Below are 19,612 nucleotides of genomic sequence, written 5' to 3'. Positions count from 1 at the left end.
GACATTTTTGGACTGCCAATCCCATCAGCCGCAGCTATGCTGGGGGAGGGCTAATACTCACTCCTGGTGCAGAGATAGGGTAAAAGCCACAACTGTTGCTCCGCCCACTTTGGCCTCTGGCTCTGCCCCCTCCCTGCTGTGGCCCCAGAAGGATTTTGAGTTCAAAATGCTTCCTTATCCCTGGTATTTTTTAAAAAACAAACAGGGCAGAGGAATTGGAGAGAATCTCATTTGGATGAGGACATGTTTGAATTTTCCTGAGTTGATTCTGATGTGTGTTTCGTATCTCTTTTTTTCAACAGCTGCCGCTCAGCCAGGGACTGAAATCTTTAACTTGCCTGCGGTAACTACCTCAGGTGAGCCTTCTTCCCAAACTAAGGCCCGGGGGCCGGATGCGGCCCAATCGTCCTCTAAATCCGGCCTACGGACGGTCCGGGAATCAACATGTTTTACATGAGTAGAAGGTGTCCTTTTATTTAGAATGCATCTCTGGGTTATTTGTGGCATCTGCCTGGTGTTTTTACATGAGTAGAAGGTGTTCTTTTATTTAAAATGCATCTCTGGGTTATTTGTGGGGCATAGGAATTCGTTCATATATTTTTTTTTGAAATATAGTCCGGCCCCCCACAAGGTCTGAAGGACAGTGTACTGGCCCCCTGCTGAAAAAGTTTGCTGACCCCTGGTTTGGATGCTGCCTCCACAGCATTTTAGGAAATGTTTTTATAGTAGTGTGTGGTGAGAAACCTCAGAAATCGAAACAATGAGGTCTAGAACCTTAAATAGACGCAGCAACGATCTTTTATTTGAGGCACTGAAGAAACTGCGGACACTTTGTGTTACATCGCAGCCACATTCATTTAAAAAAAAACAACAACCCAAAAACCCAACAACTTGTCCACATCAGTGAGCTCAACAATCATGGAATTGTAGTGCTGGGACTCCCAAGGGTCACCAAGTCCAACCCCCTGCAACACAGGAAGCACAGCTAAGACACTTGCATTTCATCAACTTGGGAAACAGGTCCTGAAACATTCTTAGGTTTGTGGATCCCACTGGGGGACGGGTGAACTTTTAATTCCTGAGGAATTGGTGAGGTGATCGTGCAAGGTGTCATGGAGGGGAGGTTTGTCAGTCCGGCACCCGTGCAAATCCCTTTTGCTCTTGCATTTTCAATGCACACATTATAACAGCCTTGCATGCTGCAAGCCTCGATGATTTCCCAACCAAAACAGTGCTCCTACTTTCAGTCGCTGGTACGATGGGCTTTTTTCAGCTGCTTCACAGTTTGCGGACTGAAGCTTTCGGGCATTGCATCTCACCATTTTCTTTCTCTCTCCCTCTCCCCGCTTTCTCTGCCCCTCTTGAAAACTGCCTCTCCCTCTCCTTCCTGTCTCTTCCCCCCCCTCCTGGTCCCTCCCCGTCTCTCTTTCTTCCTCCCAGGTCCAATCAGTGCTCGAGGTCATTCCTTTGCAGATCCTGCCAGCAACCTGGGCCTGGAGGACATCATCCGCAAGGCCCTGATGGGCAACTTTGACGACAAAGGGGAGGACCACGCCATGGCCATGGCCCAGCCCATGGGGCTGGTTTCCGCGGGCTCCAACCCCTCCCTGGCAGCCAGCAGCGATCTCCGGAGGGAAGACGCCAACCCTTCCCCCAACCCAGGTAAGGGCGGCCACGGCGCGCTTGGGGGAGAAGCTTGCGGCGGCTGCATGGGCCTGGCAGGTCCTTCATATGCAACACGGTTCCAGTTTTGGGGCTTCACGGCTACAGGCAGCAAGGCTTCCTTCGAGCACCAGCTGCTGGGACCCACAGGAGGGGAATTGTTCTTGCGCTTAGTCCTAGAATCATAGAGTTGGAAGAGACCACAAGGGCCATCCAGTCCAACCCCCTGCCAAGCAGGAAAAACCATCAAAGCATTCTTGACATATGGCTGTCAAGCCTCTGCTTAAAGGCCACCAAAGAAGGAGACTCCACCACACTCCTTGGCAGCAAATTCCACTGCCAAACAGCTCTTACTGTCAGGAAGTTCTTCCTAATGTTGAGGTGGAATCTTCTTTCTTGTAGTTTGAATCCATTGCTCCGTGTCTGCTTCTCTGGAGCAGCAGAAAACAACCTTTCTCCCTCCTCTATATGACATCCTTTGATATATTTGAACATGGCTATCATATCACCCCTTAACCTTCTCTTCTCCAGGCTAAACATACCCAGCTCCCTAAGCCGTTCCTCATAAGGCATCGTTTCCAGGCCTTTGACCATTTTGGTTGCCCTCCTCTGGACACGTTCCAGCTTGTCCGTATCCTTCTTGAACTGTGGTGCCCAGAACTGGACACAGTACTCCAGGTGAGGTCTGACCAGAGCAGAATACAGTGGTACTATTACTTCCCTTGATCTAGACGCTATACTCCTATTGATGCAGCCCAGAATTGCATTGGCTTTTTTAGCTGCTGCATCACACTGTTGACTCATGTCAAGTTTTTGGTCTACCAAGACTTCTAGATCCTTTTCACATGTACTGTTCTCAAGCCAGGTGTCACCCATCCTGTATTTGTGCCTTTCATTTTTTTTGCCCAAGTGTAGTACTTTACATTTCTCCTTGTTAAAATTCATCTTGTTTGCTTTGGCCCAGTTGTCCTGCTCGAGGGAATCTGCCGCTGCGAGAACAGGATTCTGCACTAAATGGGGCCCCCTTTGGCCTGATCCAGCAGGACTCATCTTAACATTCATTAATGTTGCATGCCCTCAATCTCCAATTGACTTCACTTAGGCAGGAAGAACCAGCCGCACAGCTATAAGATGGGGGACACCCGGCTTGCTAATAGCACACGTGAAAAGGATCTAGGGGTCTTTGTAGACCACAAGCTGAACATGAGTCCACAGGATGCGGCAGCAAAGAAAGCTAATGCTCTTCTAGGCTGCATCAATGGAAGTGTAGAGTCCAGATCAGGGGAAGTATTAGGACCATTATATTCTGCCTTGGTCAGACCCCACCTGGAATACTGTGTCCAGTTCTGGGCACCACCATTTAAGAAGGATGTTGACAAGCTGGGCAGAGGACGACGACCAGGATGGTCAAGGGTCTAGAAGCCCAAGCCTTATGAGGAACGGTTGAAGGAGCTGGGGGTGTTTAGCATAGAAAAGAGGAGAGTGAGAGGATAGCCATCTTCCAGTATTTCAAGGGCTGTCATGTGGAAGATGGAGCAAGTTTGTCTTCTCCTGCTCTTGAGGGAGAATGGCTTCAAGTGACAAGAAAGGAGATTGTGACTAGAACATCTGGAAGAACTTTCTGACAGTAGGAGCTGTTTGACAGTGGAATGATCTCCCTCGGGAGGTGGTGGACTCTCCTTCCATGGAGGTCTTTAAGCAGAGGTTGGATGGCGCTCTGCCATAGATGATCTAGTTGAGATTCCTGCATTGCAGCGAGGGTGGATTGGATGACCCTCGGGATCCCTTCCAGCTCTATGATGCTATGCCTTCAGTGAAGGAAGCATGTAGCCAAAGATGGCAACTGGTTGGCTACTGTGAGAACAGGATGCTGGACTAGATGGGCCCCCCTTGGCCTGATCCCGCCGGACACTTCTTGCATTCCTTTATAAAAACGATTTGAATGCATCTTTTGAACCCAAGTCCACTGCACACACAGCAGCCCGTGTCCCATCCTCACCCCACATGAAGGGGCATCCCCCCCCTCTATTGCAGAGAACTGGGCAGTCTCTGTCCGAGGGCGTGGGAGAGGCCCTGGCATCCCTCCCTCCACCTTTCCTTTTTGCAGGTGGTGTCACCAAGCAAAAGCTGATGGGGAAATCGAGCAGCAGGAAGTCCAAGTCTCCGATCCCCGGGCAAGGCTACTTGGGGACAGAGCGGCCCTCGTCGGTCTCGTCGGTGCACTCGGAAGGGGACTACCACAGGCAGACACCAGTGTGGTCTTGGGAAGACCGGCCCTCCTCCACAGGTGAGCCAGGCCAGTTGTGAGCGCCACAAGCCTTGCTGTGGGTGGCAAGTGTTAGTTGTGAGACTGCCCCAGGGCTAGGTCAAAGCTTTGTGCACACATGCCCGGCTACTTGAGTCCGGTGGTGCAATCAAATCAGTGATTGTTCCCCAACTTGAAGAACAACACACACAAGCCATTGGATAAGGCTAAACTATTTTATTGTGGCAAAATGCAGAGTCTGTCTCTGTTTGCCCAGCTCAGACATTCAGAGCGGTCTAGCATGGCTGCCTCTCTCTAGCATAGCAGGCAGTGAAGAAAGAACAAAGGAACAACAGTTCCACTTCGGGAACAGAACAGTAGACGAATATCCTGTCTACATCTACTTCCAGTCTGTGGAATGAAAACACATACAGTCATATGATACACAACAATCCTATGACTGCAGACGGGGAATGAATCTCCCAACAGTGAGATCTTCCAGAGGGCTTTTTTTATTTGTTTGTGTAAAGCAAAGCAGGCAGCTTCCTTAGGCCACCGGGCCACCTAGCAAGGCAGCTTTCCTTTCCAGTAAGCTGCAGCTCTTCCTTTAAAATGAAATGCCAAGTTTGCAGTCCTCAAGGTTCTGAATGGAGAGCTACTTTAAACAGAGCCACGGGAAGCTTGCCTTAGGCAGAGTCAGACCGTGGGCCATCGGTTTTCTATTGTCAACACGGACTGACAGTGGCTCACCAGCGTTTCAGACAGGAGTCCGGCATGGAGATGCCACTGAAAGAAAACAAGAGCAGCTTAGCCACCACATCATGTTAAAAACGTAAATGGGAAAAGGATACTGCAATGAAAGAAAACAGGGGTGGCTTATAACCAAAACAAAATCACAATTAGATTGAGACAGAAACAGTAAATAAATACATTGGGACAGGGCGATTCCCAGGTGCGGGCCAATAATACCAATGGCTGGATATGTCAAACGAGCCTCACAGGGGGGAAAGGCCTTTTCATGGAGGAGGAAAGGACTATCCTTGGCTACCAGCCACAATGGCTCTGCTCTGCTTCCACAGCTGGAGGCAGCCATGCTTCTAAATCCCAGTACAGTCATACCTTGGATCCCAAACGCCTTGCAAGTCAAATGTTTTGGCTCATGAACGCCACAAACCTGGAAGTGAGTGTTCCGGTTTGCGAACGTTCTTTGGAACCCGAACGTCCGACGGGGCTTCTGGAAGCTGCACCTTGGTTTCCGAACGTTTTGGAAGTCGGACAGACTTCCGGAACGGATTCCATTCAACTTCCGAGGTACGACTGTAGCTGGAAACCGCCAGAGGGGAGATAAGCTATTGGGTTCAGATCCTGCTTGTGGGTTTCACTGGTCAGTCACTGTGAGAGCTGGAGGCTGGACTAGAGAGGCCCTTGGCCTGATCCGGCATTCTCTTACACCAGGTATGTCCAAAGTCTGTTTTGGGGGCCTAATCTGGCCCGCCGGTTGGTTTATTGGGTAAAATCCCCCCAAAAGCTCAACAACTTCAATCCTAAAATAAATGTTAACAACTTTGGTCGGCCCTCACGCATGTTCACATCATCAAAGCTGGTCGTCTTTGAAAAGTTTGGGCACCCCTGTCTTACGCTATTCTGTTCAGGTAGAGAACCAGTGGGTCTCCTGCAGCAGAGCTCGGAGGATTCTATTGAGAACCACCGGGTGGGGGAAGGATTTGCGAACTGCACAGTAGCTGATGCCACAAGATCTTGTCCCCCACCAGTTGCACAGGGCGGCAGTTAAGGTTTAACCTCCTAATCTAACATTAGGGCTGGTCCCAGAATCAATTCATCTCGAGTCTAGTCAACGTTGAGTTGGAATGTGCTTGACCCAAAATGCAGGATTGGGCTGGGGGCGCTAAGCGCAGGGTGGTAGGACTTGGGATGATATTTCAACCCTCCATTTCTTCTTCTCTCCACCCCCCCTTCCAAAACCTTAACCCTCCAGGATCCACGCAGTTCCCATACAACCCTCTGACCATGCGCATGTTGAGCAGCACCCCTCCAGCCTCCATGGCCTGCGCCCCTCCCTCGGTCAGCCAGGCCGCCTCCCACCAACCCAACCGGATATGGGAGCGGGAGCCGGCACCCCTCCTGTCCGCCCAGTACGAGACGCTTTCGGACAGCGACGACTGAACCAGGAGGAGGCGGCCCCGGGAGGGGAGGGGAAAAGGACCCTTTTATAAAAGAAACTTCATTTCTGCGTTGGAAGATGCTGGGTTGCGCTTTTTGTTTTTAAAACGACACGTCCCCGTCCCCCCAAAGACTTTGCAAGCGAGAGCCCGGGACCTTGGAAGATGAAGAAGTTATAGGGGCCGGCTTTGTGGGGGGGGGGGTTATTTTTATCAAGATTCCCTTTCTACGCAAGCCTGCGTGAACAAGGGGAGGCCCAGCGCCCTGAAGATATATATGTAAAGAGGTTTTGTTTGTGTGTTTTTTAAAAAAAGAAAGAGGAAAGGAAAGGAAGAAAAAAGGACCTATTCCTGAGCGACATCTTTTATTTGTAAAGAGAAAAAAGCCTAACATAATGTCTCCTTAAGGAAAAAAAAAATCATTCTTATGTAAATAGAGGTAACTTTTTTTTCCTGCTGTGTCCCCCACCCCCACCCCCTTTCCACACTCCCCTGCCCCAGCTCTGTTGCTTGGTATCTGGTGTGCTTATGTTCAATCAAATCATTGCATAAATGTTTTTGGGGTCATTTTATCTTTTTTTTATTTTATTTTTAAGGAAAGTGTTTTTATCAAAGGGTATATAATATTTTGAGCAGGCGATACAGCCCAGGACATCTTCTGCCTGTGAGCTCCAGTTTTGAGCTGGTACCCACAGTCAACGTGCCCCCCAACCAGGATCACGCCCTAAGATCCCCCTCCGCATCCCCTCCTTGCTTGATCTGCAGAGCGCTACTTCTTGCGAGTAGCATTAAACAATCTTCCCTCTCTCCCCCCCCCCTAATTCTAGGGACTTTCCCCCCATCCCTTTTCTGTGGTTGTTCAACACCTTGTGGGGAAGCTTTTTGTTTTATTTTAAACTGACCCCATTTAATGAATCCTGTACATTTATTTTTATTTTATTTTTTAAATACAAACCAACCCTGGCCCTCTGGGGGTGAGGTCTTTTTAAAGATTCTGCCACGCTGTACATTTTCTTTCCCCATACAGTTGGGTTTCTGTTTGGCAACACTGTGAAAATAATTTTATTGCATGGGTACATAATGGTGAAGCTCCCTTCTCTAGTTCCCCCGATAATTCAGACATGGCTAGGGTTCCCTCGCCGGCCACACACTGAACTGCTTGAATGGCACAGCCCGCCCCGGTCCCGATAATTCTCTTGCTTCAACATTGTCTGTTGTTTTTAAAAGAAGAAGAAAAAAAACACCCACTTGTTGCTTTGACAGGCAGCCCTAGTAAATTTGTTTCCCTAAATCAGAAGGCTCTGGGTGAGTTTTGTTTCCTTTAAATTCCGTTACTGGGGCGCAGGGTGTGGGCGGCTGGGGTGGAAAGCTGTGGTTCTGCTGGAAGTCTCTTTCCCTTCTCCCAATTTTGTCGGAAGATTCGGGAGGGATAAAAGTTTTGCAATCGTTCTTTGTGCGGCGCATAGTTAAACTGTGGAACTCACTGCCGCAGGAGGCAGTGACGGCCGCCGACTTGGATGGCTTCAAAAGAGGATTAGGCCATTTCATAGAGGATACAGCAAGCGAGACTTCTGGGTGCAACAGCAGCAACTCTCCCAGCAAGTGGGATTCGGAGACATCAGTGCCTCCCGACAGCAGAGGCCGAATGGAGGCAGTGTTCCTGGGAGCCACCGGCAGCCTCATCCTCTGTGGATTCGTCTCCAGGAACAGGGATCCTGCTTCTGGACTCCAGCTCCCAGGATGGTTGGGTGGAGTTGCGAGCCCAGTGATGCCTTGCACAGCCAATGGGTCAAGCAGGCTTCTCTTGCATTGGCCAGAAGAGGGACGGCAACTGGACTTCTTCTGCAACTCTTCCCTGCAGCCCACTGCAGGGGCCGCATCCTACCCCCTAATCTCTCCCCGACACACGATGTGGCACATCCTCCTGGCTCCCTATCCTGCCCAATGCTGCCCAGTACCACACAGATTGCCCTGTTTGCACAAGGGGCTCTCTTTGTCGCCCTGCTTCATGGGGTTGGTTCTCTCCTGTAGCTCTAGGTTTAGGGGAAGTCTGGCCAGCAGGAAGGCCCCTGTTGTGGAGGACAGATCAGGAGAGGCAGGCAACCCAAAACAAGATTCTTCTGTCGTAGGCGTTGTTGCCCCAGTCCTCGCCACCAAATGGGGAGGAGCGAGCAGAAGCTGGATTGTGACAGAGTCGGACCCAGGGGTCCATCTACACCAGTGTTGTTGGCACTGGCTGGCAGCATCTCGCCAGGTCTTCTAAGGCAGCCCCAACCTGGAGCTGCTGGCAACTGTACCCAGGACCTAAGAAAAGCCTGCTGGATCAGGCCAATGGTCCACCTAGCCCAGCATCCCGTAGCTGACTAGATGCCTTTACGCCAGCAAGCAGGATTTGAGTGCAAGAGTGCCCTCTCCCCTCCTGCAGCTTCCAGCAAGTGCTATGCAGAAGCATTTCTGCCTCGTGCCGCCAAACAAACCGTCCGTCCCTTTCCCAGGAGTCGAACTGGCTCCCACCAGCTCCTCTGAACCGCTGGGGTCGGGGAAGGAGGAAGAAACGGAAAGGGAAGCAAATTCTCCCATTCCACACAACCCACTTATTTCTTCTTCCCCAGGGCCCTTCACCCTGCTTAAACACCCACTCTCTCCAGCGGGCCGACGCCAGGCCTCTTAAATCCTCAGAGTAAATGTTCTCGACTCTCTTTTAAAGATTCACCTTTAAGCTGCAGTCATCTTTATTCAGTTTTGGGGTGCAAAGCGTAGCTTTTTGCCTCCTTTCCCAGCACAGATTTACGGAGACTCCTGCCCGCATTGTATATTTCGGTGGCACAGCTTCAGCCCAGCCTCCTGGGGTCTCCCACCCACTGACCCCTATTGACCTTTTTATTGGAGATGCCGAATCACCTTGGCGTTTCCCGCAACACACCTGTCCTTGCCATGCAAAGGAAGACGCCGTGCTTCTGAGGGTTTTGTGGCCGACGCTTGCGCCACCCTCCCCCTCCTGCGCTGCCTCTATCACTTCTGCTGTTCTCCTGAGGAACCGGCCGTAGAGACAGGCCCCTTCCTCTTCCGCCTGGCGAGCTCGGCCAGCTCTTTCCGGATGTGTCTGACAGAAGCCCCGTCTCCAGCTGCCTCGGCCTTCTGCAGGGCTTCTTTGTAGACAGCTTTCGCCGATGAATACTCCTCTGTGTTTTGTGGGAGAGAAGCGGGGGGGAGGGGAGCAAATGGGGTAAGTACCCTCATGACAGAAACACAGTTTTCTCCTATGCTGACCTTTAAAGCCCTAAATGGCCTCGGTCCAGTATACCTGAAGGAGCGTCTTCACCTCCATCATTCTGCCCGGACATTGAGGTCCAGCACCGAGGGCCTTCTGGCGGTTCCCTCGTTGCGAGAAGCCAAGTTGCAGGGAACTAGGCAGAGGGCCTTCTCGGTGGTAGCGCCTGCCCTGTGGAACGCCCTCCCAACAGATGTCAAAAAGGAAAATGCCCTGTCAGGAATGCTTTGATGGTGTTTCCTGCTTGGCAGGGGGTTGGACTGGATGGCCCTTGTGGTCTCTTCCAACTCTATGATTCTATGAAAACAACTACCAGACTTTTAGAAGACATCTGAAGGCAGCCCTGTTCAGGGAGGCTTTTAATGTTTAATAGATTTTTGTGTTTTATTCTTCTGTTGGAAGCCACCCAGAGTGGCTGGGGAGACCCGGCCAGATGGGCGGGGTATAAATAATATATTATTATTATTATTATTATTATTATTATTATTATTATTATTATTACTATTATTACTATGATGCAATTTATATACATAGGTAAAGGTAAAGGGACCCCTGACCGTTAGGTCCAGTCGCGGATGACTCTGGGGTTGCGGAGCTCATCTCTCTTTACTGGCTGAGGGAGCCGGCGTACAGCTTCCAGGTCATGTGGCCAGCATGACCAAGCCGCTTCTGCTGAACCAGAGCAGCACATGGAAACGCCATTTACCTTCCCGCCAGAGCGGTACCTATTTATCTACTTGCACGTTGACGTGCTTTCGAACTGCTAGGTTTGCCAGGAGCTGGGACCGAGCAACGGGAGCTCACCCCGTCACGGGGATTCGAACCGCTGATCTTCTGATCGGCAAGCCCTAGGCTCTGTGGTTTAACCCACAGCGCCACCCGCGTCCCTATTTACATAGCGCTTCACAAAGTCTACCGGAAACGGAGGCAACTGGGGACTGGAAGCTGTGGTTTTGGTTGCAGATACTAAGTTGCATCAAGAAGTCTAAAAGTCTAGGACAGTGGTACCTTTGGTTACGAATGAAATCCGGTCTGGAGGTCCGTTCGTAACCGGAAACTGCTCGTAACATGAGGTGCACTTTTGCTAATGGTGCCTCCCGCTGCGCGATTTCCGCTCGCATCCTGGGGCAAAGTTTACAACCAGGAGCGGCTACTTCCGGGTTAGTGGAGCTCGTAACCCGGAGCGTGCGCAACCAGAGGCGTTCGCAGCCAGACGGTACCACTGTATCCAGGTCAAGGGAAGGAATGGTCCCGCTCGATTCTGCCTTGGTTGGACCACACCTGGAATGCTCTGTCCAATTCTGGGCACCACTATTTAAGAAGGATGTTGACAAGCTGGAAGGTGTGCGGAGGAGAGGGCGACTAAGGTGATAAAGGATCTGTAAACTACGCCTTACGAGGAATGCTTGAAGGAGCTGGGCATGTTTAGCCTGGGAAAGAGACTGAGAGGAGATACGGTAGCCATCTTCAAATACGTGAAGGACTGTCCCACGGAAGACGGAGCAAACTTGCTTTCACTTGCTCTGGAGGGTAGGACTCAAACCAATGGGTTCAAGTGACAAGAAGGAAGATTCTGACTAATTATCAGGGGGGGGAAACTTTATGAAAGTCAGAGCTGTTCCACAGTGGAACGGACGTCCCCCCTTGGGAGGTGGTGGACTCTCCTTCAATGGAGGTTTTTAAGCAGAAGTTGGACAGCCATCTCTCATGGATGCTTTAGCTGAAATTCTTGCACTGCAGGGGGCTGGACTAGAGGACCCTTAGGCTCCCTTCAACTCTACAATTCCATGGTTAACAGTGCAAGGATGTTAATACAGGCATCTTCCTTGACCAAAAGAGCAGAGAGGAGTTACTTGAGGGAAATTGGGAGTCGAGCCTGCTATAGATCTTGTCCTCTCTGTGGTCAACCCGATGCCCATTGTGGGAAACCCACCAGCAGGACTGGAGCCCAGCAGCCCCCTCCCCTCCTGCAGTTTCCAGCAAATGATATTCAGAAACCGTGTTACCTCCACCTGTGGGGGCAGAGCATGCCCATCCTGGCTAAAGCTAAAGGTAAAGTTAACCCTGACAGTTAGATCCAGTCGCGGATGACTGGGGTTGCGTGCTCATATCGCTCTATAGGCCGAGGGAGCTGGCGTTTGTCCGCAGACAGCTTCCGGGTCATGTGGCCAGCATGACAAAGCCGCTTCTGGCGAAACCAGAGCAGCGCACGGAAACGCCGTTTACCTTCCCGCCGGAGCGGTACCTATTTATCTACTTGCACTTTGAACTGCTAGGTGGGCAGGAGCAGGGACTGAACAACGGAAGCTCACCCCGTCGCAGGGATTCGAACCGCCAACCTTCCGATCGGCAAGCCCTATCTAAGCTCTGTGGTTTAGACCACAGCGCCACCCGCGTCCCCCATCCTGGCTAGTAGCCATCAATAACCATCAATAGCTTTCTCCTCCACGAATTTGTCCAATGCTTTCTTAAAGCCATCGAAGTTGGCAGCCAACACTTTTCCATAGTTTTACGTGCTGCCCAAATAAGAACTTCCTCTTTATCTGCCTTGGGAAACAGGTGGGATATAAAGAAGCTAATAAAATAACAATGTATTATTTTATATATTTGTACTAAGTTTTCTTTTCTGGATACTAGTCATTGACCGTAATAGACTCGGAGGACTATTTGGGGGGGTTGACGACGACAATTGTCCTTGTTTTTGATGACAGCTCTCCAGTTCAATGCCAGTTCCACCCACCTGCTGCCCTTCACACACACACACACACACACACACACACACACACACACCCCTACACCCCTTTTACAACCCACCTTTGTGCATGAGAATCCCAGCGAAGTTGTTCAACACAATGTAGGTCTCTGGGTGCTCTGTCTGCTGAGCCAGCTCTGACGCCCTCCTTACTCGCGCGTAGGCATCTTCGTAGAGGCCCTGAGCGTCCAGAGCCGTCGCCAAATCGTTCATCAGAACTACCGTCTATGTCAGGAGTGGGGAAAAAAGGAGTGGGAGGCAAGACCTGCTCTGAGAGCATTTAAAGGGCGACCAGAGGCCCATTTCAGCAGTGAATCTGCTCACATCAGGGGTGGGGAACCTCAGGCCAGCTGTGTGTGGCCCTCCAGGCCTTTCAACTGCGGCCCTCGCCAGCCCTGCTCACCACTTCCCTCCTTTACTGACTGGCAGCTGTTCTTCTGGGTTTCAGGCAGAGGAAGATCCAGCAAGGATCCCCCCCAGCTGATAACTTGCAGGTTATGGTTTTATTTTAACTGGAGGTGCTGGGAATCAAAACCGGAAGTTCCCCAAATGCGTTACGGAGGCTCTTTCCCAGAGCTACGGCCTCGACTCTTAGCTTTGTTTGCAGAGAAAGATTGGTGTTCTCCACTCCCGAAACATAAAACTGTTCCGCTCGCGTGCTGCGCCCTCACCTGGGGGTGTGTCTCCCCTTGAACCTCCATGGAGATCTGCAGCGCCCTCTCGTACATCCTCTGGGCCGCGGCTGCCTGACTGTGCGCCAGGAGGTAGCGCGCGTACGAGTCGAGGGTCATCCCCAGGAGGAGACGGGTGTTGGATTTTTCTTCCTCTGTGGGGAACAGGAGGGGGAAAGAGAGTGGCGATGAGAGCCAGTGGGGTGTACTGGGTCGGAGAAGGGGGCAAATTTCGGAGGTGGGGACACATATTTCTGAATTCGTGTGTCGGAATTGGGTTCAAATTACGCAAGGATAAACCTGGGTTGGGTGACGTCTGGGCTGCCCTCTCTTCCTCTGGCCCAGGCACCCCCAAACTCGGCCCTCCAGATGTTTTGGAACTACAATTCCCACTGGCCCTGTTAGCTAGGAATGATGGGAGTTGTAGTCCCAAAACATCTGGAGGGCTAAGTTTGGGGGTGCCTTCTCTGCCCTGACCTAGGGTTGTTGGAAATGAAATAGGGGAGGAATTGTTCCTGAGTTTGATAACGAAGGGTACCACGTTTGGTTGTGCTTTTTTAATTAAGGGAACGGGATCGTGACAGAGGTGTCTGAAACTATGCATGATGGAGAACAGGCTTTCCCAAACTTGGGTCTCCAGCTGTTTTGGGACTACAGTTCCCATCATCCCTGACTATCCCTGCTTGGGATGATGGGAGTTGTAGTCCAAAAACAGCTGGAGACCCAGGTTTGGGAAACCCTGATGCAGAACATTGTCTTTGCTAGCTGGCAGTGGCTCTCCAGAGTTTCAGGCGGGGGAACAGCCCCAGCCCTACCGGGAAATGCCATCAGGGACTAGAGCCCCGGGACCTTCTGCATGCAAAGCAGCTGCTCTGCCTTCCCACCGTACCTGGCAAAACGTCAACAGGGATGTCCTTTTGTTTTGCGACCTTCTCCTCCAGGGTCAGAATGCAGAACTCGTAGCCAGCCAGAGCCAACTTGTCCCTAAAGCAGAAAAATAAAGTAAGTGGGGAGGAGGAGGAGGCCATCACAGTCCAAAAATGGGGATCTGCATCGTGTTTTCTTACTGCTAAGCTGCTCGGGAGGAGGAGGGTGTTTTTAGGGCTGCATTACTTAAATCGGTTAAATAAAACTGTATCTGTACATTCTGTAAAATGACTGAAATACGTTTTTTGTTCCAACAACCGGTAGAACCCGTGCGGTGCAGCGCTTGGAGTGTCGGACTAGGACCCAGGAGAGATCTGGGTTCAAATTTGGCCATGAAGCTCGCCAAGTGACCTTTGGCCTGTCACTCCCTCTCAGTCTCCCTCTCCCTTACCTCGCAGGGTTGTTGTGAGGATGAAATGGGGAGGGGGCAAAGCAATAAAATAAAAAATAAATTGGCCGATGAGATGTTGTTGTTTAGTCGTTTAGTTGTGTCCGACTCTTCATGACCCCATGGACCATAGCACGCCAGGCACTCCTGTCTTCCACTGCCTCCCGCAGTTTGGTCAAACTCATGTTGGTAGCTTCAAGAACACTGTCCAACCATCTCATCCTCTGTCGTCCCCTTCTCCTTGTGCCCTCCATCTTTCCCAACATCAGGGTCTTTTCCAGGGAGTCTTCTCTTCTCATGAGGTGGCCAAAGTATTGGAGCCTCAGCTTCACGATCTGTCCTTCCAGTGAGCACTCAGGGCTGATTTCCTTCAGAATGGAGAGGTTTGATCTTCTTGCAGCCCATGGGACTCTCAAGAGTCTCCTCCAGCACCATAATTCAAAAGCATCAATTCTTCGGCGATCAGCCTTCTTCATGGTCCAGCTCTCACTTCCATACCGATACCTCAATTCATTTGGCAGGTCAATAATAATGGGCTGTCTCCAGCTAAGATTTACTCTTGAGTAGACCCAGTGTTTCAGGCTGCGAACATTCCCAGCCCTACCTGCAACTGCCTGGAAGTTATTCATGCAAGACAGGGGCTGTATCACTGAGTTGCGTCCCCCTGCCCCTGCAGGGGGACAGGGGACAGCTACTGAAATTCCAGAGGCCAAGATGGAAGTATGCTAAGACAGGGGTGGGGAAATGGATGCAGCTGGTGCAGCAAAACCCGACTGCCCCCCCACCCCACCCCCTGGACAGTCAAGCTTACTCATTCCGTGCTGCGTAGATGCTGGCCAGCTTGAGGGACATCTCTATTATGGCGTTGTCATCCTGGAGAAGGGTAAGAGCAGAAGGAGATGGAAGGTTGCAGGAGATGAGCCAGCTAGGAATGCTGCTTACCCCACTGCTAGGAACATAGGGAAAGCCTGCTGGATCAGGCCAATGGCCATTTACTCCAGCATCCTGTTTCCACAGTGATGCCTGTGGCAAACCAGGAAACAGGATTCAAGCACAAGAGCAACACTCTCCTTTCTTGTGGTTTCCAGCAACTGCCTCCAACTGCAGAGGCAGAGTCATCAATATTAATCCCTCCACGAAGGGCCTAATCCTGCCTCCTGCGTTCCATAGTTTAATTCTGCCCTGCATGAAGAAGTACTTCCTTGCCACTATGCTCCACCACCCGAAAACTGATCAGCCCTCTCTCTTCCTGGTCCAATGTCCCCCCCCCTCCAAACACATCAGGATGTGGTCCTTCAGGAATTGCTTGGGGGGAAGTTAGATCAGGATAGCACCTTCTTCGCTTAGCCTTTCCTCACTAGGTGCAACTATCAGTTCACCTGGCCCAGTACCGTTAGTTCCTACGTTGTTGTAAACTCTGTGGCCTTTCTTGGTAGGGCAGCTATATAAATCTCTTAAACAAAATGAAAGTTTACAAGAAAGAAGATTCCACCTAAACATTAGGAAGAACTTCCTGACAGTAAGAGCTGTTCGGCAGTGGGATTTGCTACCAACGAGTGTGGCGGAGTCTCCTTCTTTGGAGGTCTTTAAGCAGAGGCTTGACAGGCATATGTCAAGAATGCTTTGATGGTGTTCCCTGCTTGGCAGGGGGTTGGACTAGATGCCCCTTGTGGTCTCTTCCAACTCTATGATTCTAAGTTTCTTAAAAATCAAATCTTCAAGTTAGCTTCCTCCTCCTCCTCCAATTCCACCAAAACTACTACAAAGTTCTGGCTCGCTTATTAGAATCCAGACACCTGGGATCCTATCAGGATGGGTTTCTAGCGGAGAAAAATCCTTACTTGCTTCATGTCCCCAGCCAGTAAGTAGCTCATGGCTGCTTTGAAAAGCTTTTCTGCCTGAAATGAGAGGACAAAAGGGGGGAATTGTCAGAAGAGCCAAGAGATAGGGAAAGAGCTAGAATCAGTTCATGTCTAAAGGTGAACCTACACAATTTGCAGTTTCCGTAACAGAGAACCGGAACACAGCTGTCCCTTACAATCTGCACTTCTCTAAACCTTGCAATGCAGTTATCTGGCCAAGGAATGTGTTTAAAAAAACATATAGTAAAGTGTGCATAAGAAATCACTTATTTGTGAAAACAGTATAAAAAAACTCCATTGTAGTAGGGGGAAATGGCTTTGCAAATAAGTGTACATTAGGCAAAAAAGCATATAAAGATATGTACATCCGGATTTTAAAAAGTGCACTAAAATTCCGCTGAATTTTCACAAGGGCTTGAAAACAAACACAGATTCACCCCTCCCGGGAACAACCAGGGTCTCAAGGGAATGCTCCCTGTTCTGTAGGCAACAGGGGTTGGCCTCTTCTTGAACTTACTTACGTGATCCAGCTGACCCCTCATGAAAGCCAAATTCGCCATCTGCAACAGACAAAGAAATGGAGCTGCTTAGATGTTTTAAGAGGAAAACTTGTTCTTTTGCTCTGCTTCCATCAGTGGAGATCTCAACCATATGGAAAACAAGGAGGACTAGAAAGTTGTGCACGTTTGATTCTGTGGAATGAAAGCTGCGGTTTTAAGGCTGCTCAATGTTGCACTCCAGAACAATTTAGGCACCTTATCCGCCTTCCTCATATTTTCCAATTTAACACATTGGGTAGCCATATTTTTCACCCACCAGTGCGTATGTGAGTGTTGCTGCATCAAACTGTTTTTATACAATTGTCCTTTAACTGTTGTTCTATGCGCAAATGTTTTACACGTTTTTAACCCATACAACTGCATCTTCTTCGCTGCATCGTACATCACTCTGGGGTGCCTCATAGGAAGCGAATCGTAACAATCACAATGATAATGATAAGAAGGTGTGTGCTGTGATCTCAGGACAGACGTTCCTCCGATTCAGTGTGGCTTCCTTGCAGGTTTTTAAGCAGCTCCTGGACTCACCGTGTCGTACGTATACATAATTGCTTGCTTGTTGTCCAACTGGTGCGAGAGCCTGGCAGCTTCGTGAAGGAGCCTCTCCGCCTCTTCCAACTCTCCTTTCATGATGCTCAGCTGGGGGCAAAAACAGAGAAAGCCAAGTTTAAACCATCAAGTGAAGACCGCTAATACAAGACCCTGCTTGCAGAGTTTGCACCGGCCGCCCATCTGCTACCGAGCAAAGTTCAAAGCATTGGCGATGAGACATAAAAGCCCTAAACAGCTCAGAACTGGTTTACATGTGAGGCCACACCAGCATGGTATAATGGTTAGAGTGTTGGATTAAGACCTGGGAGATCAGGGTTCGAATCCCCACTCAGCCAGGAAGCTCCCTGGGTTACTTTGGGCCAATCACTGCCTCTCAGCCTAACCTACCTCACAGGGTTGTTGGGGAGAAGGAGGGAAGTGTAAAGCAACCTTGAGCTACTTGGAGGAAAGGTGGGATATTGATGCAATAATGTAGCAAAATAATAAATTAACAGAATGCACTGCTCTCTGGGCATCAGAAAACTTCCATCTGATGGAAACAGGACATTTTACTATGCCGATTAGCACCGGGAAATCTTTCCCAAACACCCAAATCACTCAGGAATACCGCTGCCTGCTATGCTCTGTCAGGTACAATTTGAAGTATTAGATACCATGAGAAGCTGACTCACCGCAGGTTAGGAGAGTCATTGGTCTAGCTATCCTGATGCCCCGTGCCCCATGCCTCCATGCTTTGAACCCCAACACCTGTCAGCCCCAGGCAGCGAGGCCAATGGGTTGACTTCCACCACCCCAATGTGATTAAGATTCCATGTCCCAGTTTGGCCCCAAAACCTCACCTTGGCCTTCTTTAGCAAAAGAATGATGGTGTCTTCTTCCTTCGCCTCGCTCTGCCCTTCTGCTGAATCCTTCTCTTTCTCAGCTTCGCGGGAGAAAAGGGAAAAGACTGGAAACAGGAAGAGGGAGAGGGAGAGAAAGCCAGTTCAGGATTGACCCAGAGGGCACTTGACCATCCTCTCACAGTGTGGAGCGTTTCAGCAGGAGTCAGAGTGGCTCGTAACATCTGTTGCAGTCTCTGAACAGTCATCAAGGGCATTCGTAAGTATTATTATTATTAGTAGTAGTATACTGCTCTATACCTGTAGACCTCAGGGTGGTTCACAACACAAAATCACAATATAAAAAAGACAAAATAGATAATTTAAAACAAAAACAACCCAATAATCCCCCTTCCACAATAACATAATAATAAACCTCAGTAACAAGCAACAAGAACAAACTTAGTTGGTCTCTAAGGAGCTACTGGACATATATCAGTAACAACTAATAGGTAAAGGGACCCCTGACCATTAGGTCCAGTCGCAGACGAATCTGGGGTTGCGGCGCTCATCTCGCTTTATTGGCCAAGGGAGCCGGCATACAATTTCCAGGTCATGTGGCCAGCATGACTAAGCCGCTTGTGGCAAACCAGAGCAGTGCACGGAAACGCTGTTTACCTTCCCGCCAGAGCGGTACCTATTTATCTACTTGCACTTTGACGTGCTTTCGAACTGCTAGGTTGGCAGGAGCTGGGACCGAGCAACGGGAGCTCACCCCGTCATGGGGATTCAAACCGCCAACCTTCCAATCAGCAAGCACTCTCGGCTTTGTGGCTTAGACCACAGCGCCACCCGCATCCCAATAGTAAGCCCTTAATACGACTACTAATCATTCTTTCTTTCACTTTTAGATCATTGGACAGAAACACATTATAATAGCTTTTTAGAATGTTTTTAAGTGTAACTGGTTTTAGATGTTTTCAATTGATATTGTTTTCAGAGTGTTGTGGTCTCCTTTAGGATGTTTTTATTTGTTTGTTTTTAAAAAATGCTTCTCTTTTTGCTGCCCTGAGCTGCATGGGGAGGAAGGACAGGGTATAAATTGAATAAACACTTCCTCTTTTATGTTTCTGTTATGCAGGCAGTTAGAATACATCCCTGCACAACAGTCACCTGATTTGTGGTCGTTAACTTTTTATATGGCTTTTAATTATATGGATTTTATGGGCTACAGTTGCTATAAACTGCTCTGACGCACGTACATAAATAACTATGGTTCTTAATAAATCCCCTTTTCGCATAGCTGCCAAGTTCTCCCTTTTTTTAAGGGAAATTCCCTTATGCTGAATAGGCTTCCTCGCGAGAAAAGGGAAAACTTGGCAGCTATGCCTTTTAGCAGCTCAGACTACCTAAGCCTGGCAACATTCTGAGACATAAACTTTTTCCTTCTTGCCCTTATTTAAATACTGCTGCGTAGCCCCCGCCCACAAGCGGAAGCCACGCCCCGTCTCTGACCACGCCCCTCGCACCTGATAGGCCGAGGCCTCCCGCCAAGGTAGCGGCTCCCGCGGCTGCTGTCGGGCGCTTCCCTCCCCGGGGCGAGGCTCCATCTCCGCTGCGGCCGGCCCTCGCCCTCACCACGCTGCGCCGTCCCGCGGCCGCCGCAGCCGCCGCCATTCTCAGGCCTCTCCGAGGCAGCAGCGCCACACACAGCGACATGGCCCTTT

The 19,612-nt window shown here is 50.0% G+C and overlaps 2 protein-coding genes across 5 annotated transcripts in view; one reads left to right on the top strand and one right to left on the bottom strand.

The window, feature by feature from the left end:
• Positions 1-7,378, top strand: part of NCOR1 (nuclear receptor corepressor 1) — a 101,437-nt gene extending 94,059 nt beyond the window's left edge. For all 4 annotated transcript variants that reach the window (XM_060283060.1, XM_060283061.1, XM_060283059.1 and 1 more), the window contains 4 exons: positions 303-356; positions 1,441-1,662; positions 3,770-3,949; positions 5,904-7,378. In XM_060283060.1, coding sequence (XP_060139043.1) covers positions 303-356; positions 1,441-1,662; positions 3,770-3,949; positions 5,904-6,091 — 644 coding nt within the window. In that variant the 3' untranslated portion in view covers positions 6,092-7,378. The remainder of the gene's footprint in view (positions 1-302; positions 357-1,440; positions 1,663-3,769; positions 3,950-5,903) is intronic.
• A 74-nt stretch (positions 7,379-7,452) lies between these two features.
• On the bottom strand, positions 7,453-19,604 carry TTC19 (tetratricopeptide repeat domain 19). Its single transcript, XM_060283062.1, has 10 exons — positions 19,415-19,604; positions 17,907-18,013; positions 17,044-17,154; positions 16,480-16,518; positions 15,938-15,994; positions 14,908-14,969; positions 13,671-13,765; positions 12,782-12,936; positions 12,173-12,335; positions 7,453-9,269 (listed from the first exon to the last, which is right to left on the bottom strand). The coding sequence occupies exons 1-10, from the start codon at positions 19,602-19,604 to the stop codon at positions 9,100-9,102; spliced, it is 1,149 nt and encodes a 382-aa protein (XP_060139045.1). The 3' UTR covers positions 7,453-9,099.
• Positions 19,605-19,612: the final 8 nt, after the last annotated feature.

Source organism: Zootoca vivipara, chromosome 15 (assembly GCF_963506605.1).
Source record: "Zootoca vivipara chromosome 15, rZooViv1.1, whole genome shotgun sequence".
Classification (NCBI taxonomy): Eukaryota; Metazoa; Chordata; class Lepidosauria; order Squamata; family Lacertidae; genus Zootoca; species Zootoca vivipara.
This window is presented reverse-complemented; position numbering and strand designations above follow the sequence as displayed.

Coding starts and splice junctions, on each gene's coding strand:
- TTC19 (XM_060283062.1), bottom strand. CDS start 19,604: ATGTCGCTGTGTGTGGCGCTGCTGCCTCGGAGAGGCCTGAGAATGGCG. Junction 16,519..17,043: donor TTATGTATACGTACGACACG/GTGAGTCCAGGA, acceptor TGTCTGTTGCAG/ATGGCGAATTTGGCTTTCAT. Junction 12,937..13,670: donor CCCTGTTGACGTTTTGCCAG/GTACGGTGGGAA, acceptor TGTTCCCCACAG/AGGAAGAAAAATCCAACACC.